At 36.9% G+C, this 15,550-nt stretch overlaps 1 protein-coding gene across 3 annotated transcripts in view; it reads left to right on the top strand.

The window, feature by feature from the left end:
- TBC1D5 (TBC1 domain family member 5) overlaps nucleotides 1-13,974 on the top strand; it is a 376,566-nt gene extending 362,592 nt beyond the window's left edge. Inside the window, exons 23-24 of one of the 3 annotated variants that reach the window (XM_039348848.1) lie at nucleotides 10,240-10,352; nucleotides 10,447-10,588. In XM_039348848.1, coding sequence (XP_039204782.1) covers nucleotides 10,240-10,350 — 111 coding nt within the window. In that variant the 3' untranslated portion in view covers nucleotides 10,351-10,352; nucleotides 10,447-10,588. Of the gene's footprint in view, nucleotides 1-10,239; nucleotides 10,353-10,446 lie in introns of all 3 variants that reach the window. The other 2 variants (XM_039348847.1, XM_039348846.1) reach the window with 2 other exon arrangements.
- The last annotated feature ends 1,576 nt before the right edge of the window (nucleotides 13,975-15,550 follow it).

Below are 15,550 nucleotides of genomic sequence, written 5' to 3'. Positions count from 1 at the left end.
ATTGGCATACTATAAGAAAAAGACTATTGCTGCAATGGAACCTCTAAATAATTCCATTAAAAATTGGAAAAAAACATTAATCAGGCTTTCACTGTCTGTATAAACAAAGTATGGAACATAAAAAGAGATATTAATACAGAAAAACAAATATAATTGAACACTCATAATGAAGACCTGTGTGACAGTTTATATTAGAATATAGACATTAAATAAAATAATTTGTTCCAAAGGAATACAAACAAAAGAAAAGGAGACTGGAATCTGTGGTAAAATACCATTTTACATTCCAGAATTCTAAAGAATTAATATGTCAATATTCTAAAGCTAACCTAATGTAAAATAAATGGACAAACAAATAGAAACAAGGCTGTCGTTCATGTCTATTGTCAACCTCCCCAATAAAACGACAAGCATGATGCCACAATTGCGAATCTTGCAATGAACCCTGAAACTGCAATGATAAAGAATTGAATTAATTCAGTGCCTGCTAAAAGTCAAACTTCCAAGGGTGATTCTTTAAGAAATTACTGATTCACCTTGCTGACAATATTCTCCTTCAGAGGATGAAGAAAAGTTGAGGAAGATCAGCTGTGCTTGATCTGTTTCTAATCAGAAGTTTAGCTAAAGAAGTAGAAGAAAGAATTATGAAAAACTGCAGTTCTTGGTTTTATAGTTAAATATGTATTTAATGAAATATTTGTTTAGATACTTAATGGTAAGCAGAAATGTTCTGTTATCTGTCTTTATTTTTTTTTCTCTCTGGTGATGAATTATGGAGCCAGTTCAAGTAGATGAAGAAAATAGCAGTCTGTAATATCAGAGGAAAACTAATTTGAGGTGAAACAGCTAAGAATATAAGAAATATTTCATATATTTTTAAGACAGAAGCTTGGATGGGACAGTCTCTGTTCTTTATTCTCAGAATGTCCACCTTCAGTGTCCTTGTAATATTACTTCTCATTCACTCCTTCTCCTTTTTTGTTTCCTTTATAGGAAAGGGCTATATCAGAAAATGCTCCACTTATATCTCATTCTCATACAACGTTACATGCTACTATCAGATGTATGGTGATTGTTGATTACATTCAGTACCATGCAAAAGTGTTCGGCAGTTGTGCAAAAATGCTACAATTTTAAGAATACTTTCAGAAATAGAAGTGTTAATCGTTTATTTCTCTCAATTAACAAAAATGGAAAGTAAAGGAACAGAAGAGAAATCCAAATCAAATCAATATTTGGTGTGATTACCCTTTGCCTTCACGACAGCATCAGTTCTTACACTTGCATGCTTGCAAGGTTGAAATGCAGTTATTAACTGAAACAGAAATAGCTGTGTAGGAGGCTTAACATTGGGTGAAGACTAGCCAAACTCTGCCACTAAGGTGAGGTTGTGGAAGACAGTTTCATGTCACAGGTGATATACCTTGGAAAAACTGAGCACAGGAACAATGCAAATGGTAGTTATACTACATCAGCAAGGTCTCTTCCAGGCAAAAATTTCAAAGCAGGCTGGGGTTTCAAGATGTGCTGTTCAAGTTCTTTTGAAGAAGCATAAAAATGGGCAAAATTGAAGACTATAGACACAGTGGTTGGCCAAGGAAACTTAATGCAGCAGATGAAAGACATATCATGCTTACTTTCCTTCGACATCAGAAGAAGTCCAGAAGTGCCATCAGCACAGAATTGGCGGAAACCACTGGGACCAAGGTACATCCATTTACAGTCCAGAAGTGATTTTCATGGAAGAATTGTGGCCAAACAACCATATCTCTGATGTGGAAACAAGACTAAGTGACTTAATTATACATGAAACATAGAAACTGGGTTACCAAAAAATGACAGCAGGTGCTTTGGATTGATAAATCAAAATTTGAAATATTTGACTGTAGCAGGAAGCAGTTTGTTCACCAAAGAATTCAGGAACAGTATGATAATGAGAAGAGCCTAATGCTGGGAAAGATTGAGGGCAATAGAAGAAGGGGACGACAGAATGAGATGGCTGGATGGAGTCACTGAAGCAGTAGGTGTGAATTTGAATGGACTCCAGAAGATGGTAGAGGACAGGAAGACCTGGAGGAACGTTGTCCATGGGGTCGCGATGGGTCGGACACGACTTCGCAATTAACAACAACATGATAATGAGTGTCTGCAGGCATCAGTGAAGCATGGTGGAAGTTGAGGCTGCATTTCTACAAATTGAGTTGGAGATTTGATCAGGATCAATGGTGTCCTTGCCATTGATATGACTAAAGTACTCAACTCATGCATCGTTCCATCTATCATTGAAGGCATTTTATATCCTAGAAAAGATGGATGGATTGCATCAAAGAAGACAAGAAATATGTGGGTGTCATCCGGGAAGATGCTTTGGATCAACCCAAACGGAGACGGCTTTGTCAATAAATGGACCCTGCCTAGGACAGGGGCTAGGACACTAGGACAAAGAAGAAGAATGGTGTCCACAATGCTGAGAAATATAAGCAGATTCTTATCCATCATGCCATACCAACACAAAGGCATGTAATTGGCCCCAGTTTTATTCTGAAGCAGGACAATGGCCCCAAATACAGCCAATCTCATGAAGAACTATTTTCAGCGTAAGCAAGAAGTCCTGGAAATGATGGTTTGGCCCCCACAGAGCCCTGATCTCAACATCATTGAATCTGTTTGGAATTACATGAAGAGACATTTTGGGGTTAATTCTCCAAGATGTTGGGAACAACCTTGAAGGAACCCTGTCAAGTTCCTTCAAAATCTGTATGCAAGTGTACCTAGAAGAGTTGATGCTGTTTTGAGGGTAAAGGATGGTCACGCCAAATATTGATTTGATGTTGATTTCTGTTCATTTTCCATTGTTAATTAATAAAAAATAAACTATTATCACTTCTATTTCTGAAAGCATTCTCAATTTACAGCACTTTTGCACAACTGCTGAATACTTTTACACAGTGTGTATATTTCTGTTTTTTTTCTAAATCTACACCAAACGTATTCTTGAAATTCATTTTTAATATCTATATTATAGATATTATAGATATATAGATATGATATATAGAATATCTATATGATATTCTATCATACTCTATAGCATTTCCAATTAGGACTCTTAATTTTCCCAATAGTATTGAAACACATTGTTATTAAAAGTTTCATATTTTGTAAAAAAAAAAAAAAAGTTGAAAAAAAACTTTTAAAAATTTCTTTATACAAATTAAATTGCACAAGTTTTATGGTTGTTTGGGGTGCTTTTAAGGAATACATTATTAATATTTTCTCTTTATGGAAAAAAGGAGACGTTTTAGAGCAGTGGTTCTCAACCTTTTTAATGCCACGACCCCCAACCGGTCATAAGTCGAGGACTACCCAACTGGTTGTAAGTCGAGGACTTTCCCTGCCCGGGAGTGCCGCACATGCGTGGTGCCACTCTCTGCACCAGCCGAGGCATAGCTGGCAAGTGGCAGAGACGGCGCAGGCCAACCACCGGCTGGGCCACCAGCTGGCCCAGCCCAAGGGAGGTAAGGCACCCGCTGGACCCCACGCACGCCAGCAACCCTCCTGTGCCCGCCGGCCTCCCACCCCTGGCCCTCTTTTACTTACATTTTAGGTAGTTGCTCAGCAGGGAGGGGTGGAAACTTCCAGATAGCTCACCTTCGCTGCAGACAACTTGCAGCACCGTTTGCAGAATGGGACGTTTGGTGGGCTCAGCAGGGCAGAGACAGCCTGGACAATTCCTATTGGCTTTTGAAAGCCAATAGAATTAGACTCTATTCAAGAGAGTATTCTATTGGCTTTCAAAAGCCAATAGAATTAATGGGAGTAGCACAGCTAAGAAAAAGGGGAAAAAATGGCGGATTGCGTTGTTTGGTGACCCCCGTGAAATGGTCATTCGACCCCAAATGGGGTCCCGACCCACAGGTTGAGAACCACTGTTTTAGAGCTTATATATAAAATAATAGAGAATATACTCATCTTTTTCTGCCATAATTTATTTCTAACTTTCCATGATGACTATATGACACTAATGCATCAGCATTTTATTGCAAATACAACTTGGGCACAGATAAAATGATTGTCTTATCAGCATATACCGAGTATCCCTGAACATAAGACCCGGTCTTATATTATTTTGACTCTAAAGGAGGCATTAGGTCTTATTTTCAGTCTTATATTTTTCATGACACCTGCCTCGCCTCGTGCCAGTGGCACCAACAGCCCCATCCAACAGGAACCCATGTGGCTGCTGCGCCCGCTCGTGGCATCATGTCAATGCTGCCACAATGAGGTGAGGCAGCTGGGCGAGGGGGTAGAGCTGTACCACACACTATGCACCCACTTCCTTCAGGGCTCCACCAGCCAGGCCATTTCTTGCTCAGCGACTTCCCTTTCATTCCCCTCCCGAGCCGGACTGCCATGCTATGGAGGATGGGCAAGGTAGGCCCAGTCCCCCTCCACTGTTTCGGAGCCAGGGGCAGTGATGGCAAAAGGCTCCGCTGCCACTGTCATGTTTCCATCAGAGCTGAATATGCTGAGGAAAATAAGCTAGATCTGGACCCTATGGAGGTCGACGGAGAGGTGTCTGTGGCTTCAGAGGAAGGTGGGGGAGCAGGGTGAGGCAGGCTAGAGTCTTTCAGGATTGGGACAGGATGAACATGAGAGAAAGAACTCAGCCGATGAGCAAGGGACACCCCATCCTGATCTAGAGCACCGAGAGTGGAAAGAAGGAGGGAACAAATACAGGCAGGTTCAACTATTAGGGAGGAGAGTGCCCCACCTCTCTCCACAAGGCAGACCTAGACTTAAGAAGACGCTGTGGGGAGGGGCATTTGTTGGGAACAAATGCTAATTTCTTGGAATTTTGTGTGCCATTGCTGATCTTGGAAACAACTCTCTGATCTGTTCTGTGCTGTGATTTCTGCTTGGAAACCCTGAAACTCTGACCATTGGACTGGCTGACAAACTTGATTTGGTGTTCAAAGACCTCAGATTGAATTTTGGCTTCTCTTCTGAAACTGCTCAGGCAAGCTTGTATTTCCACAGACTGGTTAGATTTTGGATGTATGTTTCATTACTTGTTATCTATGTGGCCTTGAGTAAATTACTCTTCTAATCTAACTGTATGTAAAACTACATACAGCCAGAGGCTGCTGAAAGTGTATATGTCTTACTTTGTTCTGGGGCTTGCAAGAAACGTGGGAGCATTTGGGGGAAATTGGAGCAAACAAAGGGTGGTTTGAACTGCCAATTGACTGTTTTGCCTCTGTACTGTGCCCTGGGTCATCACAGCTGTTGTGCCATGCTGGAGGGGCTTTACTTGCGCTTCTCCCCACAGATCATTGCCCGGTGGTAGCTACCACCTCCTTCTCCACCAACTCTCTCATGGCTTGCGCCATGGCTGGGTAGCGCAAGCCTTCCCCGCCAGCCCTCCACCACCGCTACTGGAGAGAAGGAAGAACAGGAAGAAGAGCAACTCTGCACAGCAATGCAGAGCAGAGATCTCTTTTTTTGTGAGAAGTTGGAAGGTCTAACTGAACTTTTTTTAGTCCCACAAACTCCGTTTCCCTGCAGCAGGAGAGAAATGTGCCAGAGCTGAAAAGCTGTCAGGAAGAAAGAAGAGCTGGGTGGTGGTGGGCCAAACTCTACAGTAGCAACGGATAAGGGAGATGCGGGGCAATGCAGGGCAGCAAGCAAGTGCCCTTCTCTGCATCGCTATGCAGAGCCATTCCCCTCCCCATTCTCCTTTTCTCCAGTGGCAGCAGGGGAGGCTTACACTGCCCAGTCACGGCGCAAGCCACGCAAGAGTTGGTGGAGAAGGAGGAAGTGGCTGCTGCCAAGCAGATGATCTGTGAGTTGAAGCATGAAGAAAGCTCCTCCAGCAGTGAACAGCGGCAGCAGAGCTTTTCACCGTCACTCCCCCCTGGCTCCGAAATGGCAGAGGGGGACCAGCCTAAGCCCGATCATCCTCTGTAGCATGGTAATCTGGCTCAAGAGGGGAGCGAAAGGGAAGCTTGCCGAGCAAGGAATGGCCTGGCTGGGAGGGGCCTGAAGTAAGCAGGTATGGGCGCCTGGGGCAACTCCACCCCTCCCCACCTGCCTCGCCTCATAGTGGCAGCAGTGGCGTGATACATGCTCTGCCCCATTGCAGCAGCAGAGTGGGTGGGATCCTAACTAGGGCTTATTTGGGGGATAGGGCTTATATTAGGCCCACCCCCAAAATCAGGGAAGATCTTATTGTCGGGAAAACATGGTAGGAAAATAAAAACTGGTGAATAGTTGGTTTATAGCTCTCTTCCATGTAGGGCTCAGCTTTGTGCTGGAATCAGTTGTGCAAATTCCTGAGGAACATGCTGCATGCCTTCCTCTAGGCAAGGGCATTTCTACAGCTATACTTTAACTATCTCTTGGCTGCCAGAATGAATCTCTGCCAGTTGAAATACTGGCTGAAACAAATTGTGGCAGCTAAGGAGGGTGGAGGGAATTCTTAGCCCAGCTTATCGTGTCTAATTATGTTTCCCTAAGAAGTAAAAATAACTTCTGGTTTGACTTATTATGAATTCTCAATCTGTGTTCTGTTTATGTGGGATTAGAAAAGCCATGGAGAAAGCATTTAATACAGAGCTACATAAGATTGAGGTACAAAGATTGTTTTATTTTTACAAATCTTTTTTCTGTCATGGGGTAGTAAGAAAATGGTTGGTTTCTTTTAGGTATACTGAAGAATAACCACTACTTTAGACAATAATCTTATCCATGCCATTTGCAATTAGTTTACTATTAAAGATTTGTTTTTATTTAATGTTTAATTTGTTTAGTTCTACAATAAATTGCTTTTTGTTCATCTTGTTTCCCCTTGCTCCCAATTTGTTTTCATCTGTTACATCCAGATTAAAAAAAGTCAAATACAGTGGCTTTATTAGAAAATGCAGTAGTTTACACAACTGTAATTGAAATAGACACAATAAACCTCTAACTTGAACAATCTTTATTTCATTTTTTTATTTATATCCTATACTTATTATTTTTACAAACAACTCAAGGTTATCCAACACACTTTGTTCCTCCTATTTTCCCCATAGCAACAATCCTGTGAGTGGGTTGGGCTGAGAGAAATAGTGACTGGGCCAAGGTCACACATAGCTTTCATGACAAAGATAGGACTTGAACTCACAAACTATCAATCTAAATTATAAATGAAAACTTGGGCAATTTCAATCTGTCTCCTCAAGGTAAAAGAAACAATTTTAAAAGTAATATAATATGCCAAATGAATATATTTTACCTTCTTTTTAAGAGACTGTTAAAATAAGTACATACTTTAAAAAACTTTTTAAACTATAAACTATACAACTTTTTAAAAACTTTTTAAAATATAATTTTATTGATGAAATTTTTAATAAGAAAAATAATACAAATATTAGAAAAGAAATAGAAAAATAAGAAATAATAGTGAATAGGAAAAAATAAAAAGAAAGGAAAAAAAGAAAATTTGCTTTTGATCTTTTCAACAGAGATTATAAATGCACTTATATTTCACCCTTTCTTTCTAAAATTAAGTCCTAATCTCCTTCTTTCATAACCTGCCTTTTCTAATTTTCAAATGCATAAATCACAAATTCATTTTTCTCTGTTTTCTTTTATGGGGATTCCATTCAGTGATTGTTTTCTAATCAAAATAGTTAATGTTTGCCATCTCTGCTGATTCTGTCATCCCCACTGACCATTCCCCCACTGTGGGTATTTCATAGTTTTTCCACTTTTGTGCACATAGTAGGCTCACCACAATAATCATACATAAAAATAATCTTCCACGGTTCTTCTCTAATTGACTATTCATTAACTGCATCAAGAAAAGTTCTAATTTGATTGAATGTTAATCTTTAAAATTCTACTGTAGTATTTCAACCCAGAAAGTATGCCTTTTTTACAAGTCCCTCGAGCATGATAAAATTATCTTTCATGTTGTCCACATTTAGAACATAAATTTGAAATGCCTTTATACATTATAGACAATTTTTCTAAGGTCATATACCTAACTACATCATTTTACAAGAATTGCCTTTTAAGTTATAGTATAAATTTTAATCTGTTTAATCATATATTTTTCTACTTTTTGATCAGTAAGATTTCATTTGGTTTTCCATTTCAAATTTCAGTAAAAATGTATACATTTTAGCAATTCGTAAATAGTTTAATTTCTGCCTTCTGCTGCTTAATTCCAATTTTTTTATTATTTATCTTAAATCTGTCTCTTAATTCTGTGTAAAAAAAACCTTTCAAAACTAAATCCCTCTGCAAAGTAGCTTTTTTGATTTAATCTTATATTCTTTATTAAAAGAATTAAAATTGTAGAATTTAGAACTAGAAATTAAAAAAAAATTAAGGTGGCAATAATAATCAAATTTTGTTAAAAAATTAGTTAACAAAGGAAAAGGGAGGGCTGCAATAACACCAATCAACCCCACAACTGCATGCATCTTTGGGATACCCATACAAGGCCACAGAACCATGTTTTAATACATCTCACTTCTGGAAGAAAAATATACCAGAGGATGGGGGCATTGGCAGAGAACATTGTATTCTAGTCCCAGCAATCAGACTTTATTAACTAATGGAGCCTGAAACATATCTGAGTTGGTGAAATATCGTGTGGACAATATATGTTGGCCTGCAAGGTAATGAAGTAAAAAATGAATGCAAATGGGCCGTTAATGCCAGCGTGACACTGGTGGCGCTAGTGCCCCCACACATGCTCAAATGGGGCCGCTAGCATCCGTTCCAATAGGCCATGGACCGGTACCAGGCTGCAGCCCACAGGTTGGGGAACCTGGTTTAACATATTCCATTTATAAGGAATGCTTATAGCAATGATAGAAGCATGTACTGGTTGAATGATTTGTAGAGAATATTAGGCAGATTTGGGGATACAGTGAGAATGGAGGCACAATATTATGACAGGAAAAGTGAGTAAGTAAAATTAAGTTACGGAAACAGTGCAAGAAAATTAGAACAGGTAAAGATAGTCCTCAACTAATGACCACAGTTGGGACCAGAATTTCCATTGATAAGGTAGTTGTTAAGTGATTCGTAGAATCATGAACTGACTTTGCTTATCAGAAGCAGGCTTGGAAGATCACAAATGGTGATCTCAGGATGTGGCTGTTGTCATAAATTCATGCCGGTTACCAAGAACCCAAATTTTGATTACATAACCATGAGGATCCTGTGTTGGTCATTAGTGGAAGGACTAGTCATAAGTCATTTTTGTTCAGTGCCATTATAACTTTGAACAATTGCTGAATGAATGGGCATAAGTCAAGGACTAACTGCACATAAATTTCCATATCTTTATTATTATTACCATTCTCTTTTCATATTTCTCCAATTTTCATCTTCAACAGTAATTCAGCCTTAGTCTTTAAATTCTTATTCCAATTATCCAGCAGTTAATCAAATTAGTATGAATTTGTTTTAGTTTCCTTCTATTCCTTCTTCATATGTATGTATGTATGTATGTATGTATGTATGTATGTATGTATAGCTGAAGGGATTCTGTTTCTCATACCATGATAGAAATCTAATTACTTTATATGCTGTAGTAGTTGTACACTGTTGCCTATTGCCCTGATGTTTGAGATATTGCTTGGTTGACTATATTTGATACTATTGAGTTTTATTCCTCTATTCTTCTACCAGAAATTCATCAAGAAGACTATTTTGAAGAACCATATGGTACTAGGTTTAAGGTTGTTAATTTTCAAAGCTCCTGGAAGTATAATTCTGTCATTTTCCATTTATTCAGGAGCAGGAGCAGATGGAAGAAAACATGCTTCATGTCATTATAAGACTTTTTAAACGGAAACTGGCAGAGAAAGAATAGGGATAAACTCTGGAAATACCATCATTAGAAAAGCCTAGGATTACCAAAGATGTTATAGAAACCTGAATTGAGAAAATAAGTCTATATCAAGTTTTATATTTTAAACTTCTGCACTGAAGTTATTTCAGAAAGTTTTCTTTGCAGTTTAGTACTTATCATTAAACCTTTTTTTAACATTGTAAATCACTGAGAACCACTTCATAGTAACATTTTCCATGCATAAAGATACCATACAAGAAGACAAAGTGCATTCAATTAAAAAAAATCAGAAATACTTAGCAGTCAAGAAATTTTCTATGCTTGTTTCTTATTAAGAAAAGGAACATCTCTACTTGATAAACCAACTCATCCTTTATGATCTATAGGAGAGGCGCTGCTTAAAGAGTTTCCATCTAGGACCCCCTTTATATGTACCTTTTTTGGCATGTAACTTTATGCGGGAGCAATGGTGGAGGCATCACCAACCACAGCTGTAGAGGTATGTCCCAGCTGTGATTATGGCTGCTGTAGCTGCATCCTAAAGAAATAACTGATTAAGCTTTATCATTTAACTGTTTTTTTCTCTTTCACAGGCTACTGGTCATCCAGGTAGAAGTCTTGTCAAAAGACACAGTGATGATTATATCCTAGTTTCTAAAGAGGAAGGAAAAGTTATTTCTGCTTCTTACCAGGAACAGATTCTGCCTGCTTCCCAGGATATGAACATGAAGAGTGAGGCTCCATGTCACACTTCTTTAGCCTTCACTGATCCACTGATGGGATCTATGTCTGCCTCTTCAAGTAACCTCAGTTCTAGTCCTGATGATAGCAGCAGCAACAACAGCAAGGATTCTGATTTTACAATTGTTAGCCCTCTTGAAATGTAAGAGAGCTATTCAAGAAGTTAGCATCTCCTGTGCCTCAAGACTTGATCTGTTGTGATTTCAGATTTATAAGGCTAAACATGTCAGTGAACAGATACCATCAAGGCAACCCAGGTTAACCAGAAACTAAAAACAATAAACATATACTAATTTCCTTTACAATACACACATGTAATACCAAGATGTAATATATGAGTGCAATACTTGCTGGTTTACTCCTATTAACAGATTTTTGAAACCTTGATTAGTAAGTTTTTATTCCCCCAACATATAAAATAAAATGCATTGCATAATTTCATGAATTTACTGGAAAGTACCTACTCAAATATAGGGAAACAAATGAATATAAAAATAATTTCAGAACCTGATAGATCATATAGGCTATGAGTAGAATCAGATATTCCTCTCATCAGACAAGAGGAATAAACATTTCAAGTTATATCCCACTTCTTGTCTGGTGCTGCCTCCTGAATTATTTTCTGAAGAAGAAAAACAGCCATAATCACTTTATAGATGGTTATGAACTACTGTTCATGCAAATATTCATACTTACAAAGTAATACAAATTCAATGCCTTGAAACAATTTGGATTATAGGTCTACTAGTCCTGAATTATGTTTCCTAACATCTAGGATGTATTTTTACAGTTATTTCAAGACTTCTGCCATCCTACTTTGCCTAGGAACAAAGTTCATTGGGAATCTTAATGCTGCAATATTCCTTAACCATTTAGAAAGAGTCATTTTTAAATGTTAATTTAAATACAGGATCTATCTTTTCGCACTAAGGACAAAAAGGATTCCTAAGAGTTTGAATCTCCATGCTGGTTGTGATTCATTCAAGGGCAGATTTCTCTGTCAGTGCTGTAGAAAGCTAAAATATTTCTGGACACAGTTCATTCTATTATCCTGACAATTGCAAAATAACTTTCATAGGTTAGTGTCCAGTTTTGGGGAGGAGTTAGTTTTTCTTTTTTTTGGGGGGGGGGGTATTTAGTAAATAATACAAGAAATAGTTACAGCCCAAAGTGTATACTTTATTGAGGCACTCTGATTTCTAATTGGGTTCCCTTTTCTCATGCAGCCATTGCTAATTCCACAGTATTGTGCAAGATTACACTTACTAATTTTATTGACCCAGAGAGGGGAAAAATGATGTATGTATTAAGATTTATTGGTCAAAATCATGGTCTTATGCTGGTCTTTCTTCCTGGTATGTGGTATTCATTCCAAGCAAACTGCATTTTCAAAACTATTTTGTTGCTTGCAAGTTGAATGCTATTTAACTACGTAGAGAAATGGATCTTGAAACCAATATATCTTTTTGATATTGCAGCAAACTCAAATATAAGCTTTCTCCCCATCTAGTTAACAAGAGAAACATTTGTTCAGTGATTTAGCCTCCAAAAACTAATTCTCTACTGTAATAAGTAATCAACAGTTCTTAGATAGAAAACTCCTATAGCCACAGTATATGCAACCCATTTAAAAAATATTTTTTTTCTGAAAAGGTTAGGTATCATTATATCTTGAACCCTTGGAACTAATGATGACAACAGTGTCTAATATAACATGATCATTTTCGCCCTTCTGATTGGTAATATCTCGGAGCTGTATTCTTAAGCAAAACATTCCTGGTACGTTTTATTTTTATTGGACACTCAGTGCTATAGCCGTAATCATGATTGATAGGGCATGAGACTGTGAACACTGGTGTATAACAATTTCCATTACAATTTCGATGAGCAGTTCTTTTCTCTATGAATAGACATGTGAATCATGATAATCCAAAGTATAACCTGATCACAAACTACAGAGAATGTGGTTACACAGCATACAGCTCTTTTTGAATATTACGCTAGAAACTTTCTAGATGATACAGATGGAATTTGAAGTATTGAAAAATCTACTGCTTTTTGAACTTGTTTTGAACTTGATGTGATAAATTTAACTGAACTGACTGTCCTAGAATTCATTTGATTTTTCCCAAAGTCACTTGGATTTGTAATGCACTGTCCTTTAGCCATAGTTTTGCATCTATGAATTGCTATTATATATGGCAATTGTATAATTACATGGTCAGATAACTTGAATGAGTTATGAGAAGATGCTCCCTCTGTTTTTTAAAATTAGACATAATATTGAGAGTTTATATAAAGAGCTTCAAAATATATAATTAGTAGAGTTAATGAATAAAGTCATCACATGACTGTTGATCCAAATGAAAAATCTACAAATGTTCTGGTTATGCAATTTTAAATCTAATACTCTTTTACTTAGACTTTCACAAAATAAATCACTTCAAGTGTTCAGCCCTAGAATCTGCGTAGATTTATTTAATTTCCTTGATATTTGTGAGGATGATAAAAGAGGATTAAATGGCTGTTGATTAATTTGATGTGGCTAACCTTACTCCTTTCCACCCTGAATTTTTCCTTTCTTACCATACATTAAAAGTGCCATTTAAAGCAAATTATTTAATAGTGGAAAATGAGGCAGAATAGATGAGAAAATAGTAAGTCACCTTCACTTTATTGGAAGTAAAGAAAAAATAGTTGGATAAAGATCTGGGTTTTTTGTTTGTTTATTAGCTTTGCTTTTATATGTTTGACTCCTTTGCCTATTTTATGGTTCAAATTATTTTTCTTGTTAGAGCAATTTTTGCTGTAATATGTTTGCCTTATTTAGTATGTATTTACTTTCTCAATGTTATGCTTCTGGTTTCATATAATAAACAGTACTTTGCTAACAGAGAAAGGTGAGTAATTTCTTCAGAAAAGTCAAATATATTAATCCCATGTTGTAAAATTTAATAATATACCAAACTTAATTTTGCATGGCATTGGAAGTGTCAATCAAAAAAGATTAGATCATAATAACATATTGCCTTCTACCAGGTATACTAAGGTTCTCAAATTAAAGCACCAATTAATTTTCTCTCTTAAGAGCAATCTGCTCATCTCAGCTATTGTTAACACTAAGCTGACAGGAAAGAATATAGAGTATAAAGGGTTCATTAGTATTAATATGTGGTGCTCTAAAACATTTTTCAACCTATTAGAAGCTCTTTTGGGTTTCTTGCATCTTTACGGTTTCATCTTTTGCATGTCATCTTACATTGCTGAAGAATGTTGAGAATAATTTAATGACTAATGTTCATTTTTATCTATGAAAGGCTGTGTTTTTCCTCTCCTAAGAATGATTACCTACTTTATTAAAGGAAGAATTAACAAGCACACATCTTGAATTTTGTCTTTTATTTTGCAAAAGTGAAGCGCTTTTTTATCTTTTACGTATCTTAAAAAGTAGAATTTTCCCAATGTTTTAATCCATGAAGTGACTGTAATAAATAATATAAAATACCGTTCAGGTACTATACTCTGAGACATGTGTTTGGGAGTCAACAGTGTGTGTAATGATGCAGATACAAAGGAGAAAATTATATACAAAGAAAAGAAAAATGGACCTATTCCCTATATTTTTACAAATATTATCTCTTTCTTGTGTTTTGGTTTTATATCACTTTTTCTCTTGAAAAAGCCTATTCCTGTCAAGATTTATCAAACGCAAATATTAAATATTTGTTGCATGGAGAAAAATTGGAATGTGTGCTAAAATCCTGCTCTTTCACCTCAATGTCTGTTATTGGAAGTTCTCACATTATTTTTTGAAGTCCTTGTGCAGGATTCTTTAAGCGATGTTAAACGTAGTTACCTCACCACTAATATTTTTAGTTTTAGTTTTATAAGTTTTTATACATCTGAAGTATGGTCAAAGGCAAGAATGAAGCCCAAATGACAAAATAACATAAACTCTGTCCCTTTTGTATTTTGCATTGGTTACATAGTGCAATACTGAAAGGGCCACCATGTTGAGGGGAGGGAAGGAAGGAAGGAAGGAAGGAAGGAAGGAAGGAAGGAAGGAAGGAAGGAAGGAAGGAAGGAGAAAGGGAAAGGAAAAAAGATTAAGAGGAAGTTTCTCCAATTACGTATGTTTATAAATCCAAACTAATCAGAAAAATGATAGGAAAAAAAGCATTCCATATCAGAAGGTTAAATAAAATATAGAAAACCAGCCCCTAACATCATAAACACAGATTTATCAAAAATGAAAGAATTTTGTTCTTGATATAAAAAGGTAACTTGGTTGTAAAGAGAAAGAAACAAGAGTTCCAAACATTATAAACCAAATCCAACATCCAAATTAATTTTCTATAAAAATACCAGCTGAAATATTGAAAATCTCCAAGTGGAAATACACTTCATAACTGAAGAATGCCTTTCTTAAATTTAAAAATTAAAAGTAAATGAAAAGATGCTTTAGAAATGGGGTCAGTTCTAGTATCTGTTCTTTGGGCTGTGCCACACTATTGAACAGTCATCTACTCATCAGCAGGTTTCATGATCTTACAAGCACCACTTGTCCAGAGGACAAAGGGTTAATTCTGAGACTCTCCTTAACTCCAGAAGTTCTTTCAGCAGCAAGATCCCTGCTCAAGCTTCAAAATTAGTTGCGTGCTGGCTACTGCTAAAGAGGAAACTGTTCAACTGCCATCTTCACCCACTAGAAGTTACCATTCAACCCCGCCAGTTCTGTGGAATCAAACACAGGACCCCAAACCAATAAACAAGTCTCACTGCAGTATTTATTGTTAACAGTGCACACTGAAGAAATTCCTGCCAAAGAATAGTGGGCAGAGCTACTACAGTCAAAACTATGCAGTCATATTTATACATTTCAGAAAAGGGAAGAAAATTATATAGGCTACATATGCATAAATAATACATGATGTAAGTATACATATTTATAATTGC

This window comes from Crotalus tigris, unplaced genomic scaffold, assembly GCF_016545835.1.
Source record: "Crotalus tigris isolate CLP2741 ecotype Arizona unplaced genomic scaffold, ASM1654583v1 scf7180000018184.2832721, whole genome shotgun sequence".
Taxonomy (NCBI): Eukaryota; Metazoa; Chordata; class Lepidosauria; order Squamata; family Viperidae; genus Crotalus; species Crotalus tigris.
Note: the sequence above shows the minus strand (reverse complement) of the source record. Positions and strands in the feature narration are given on the sequence as shown.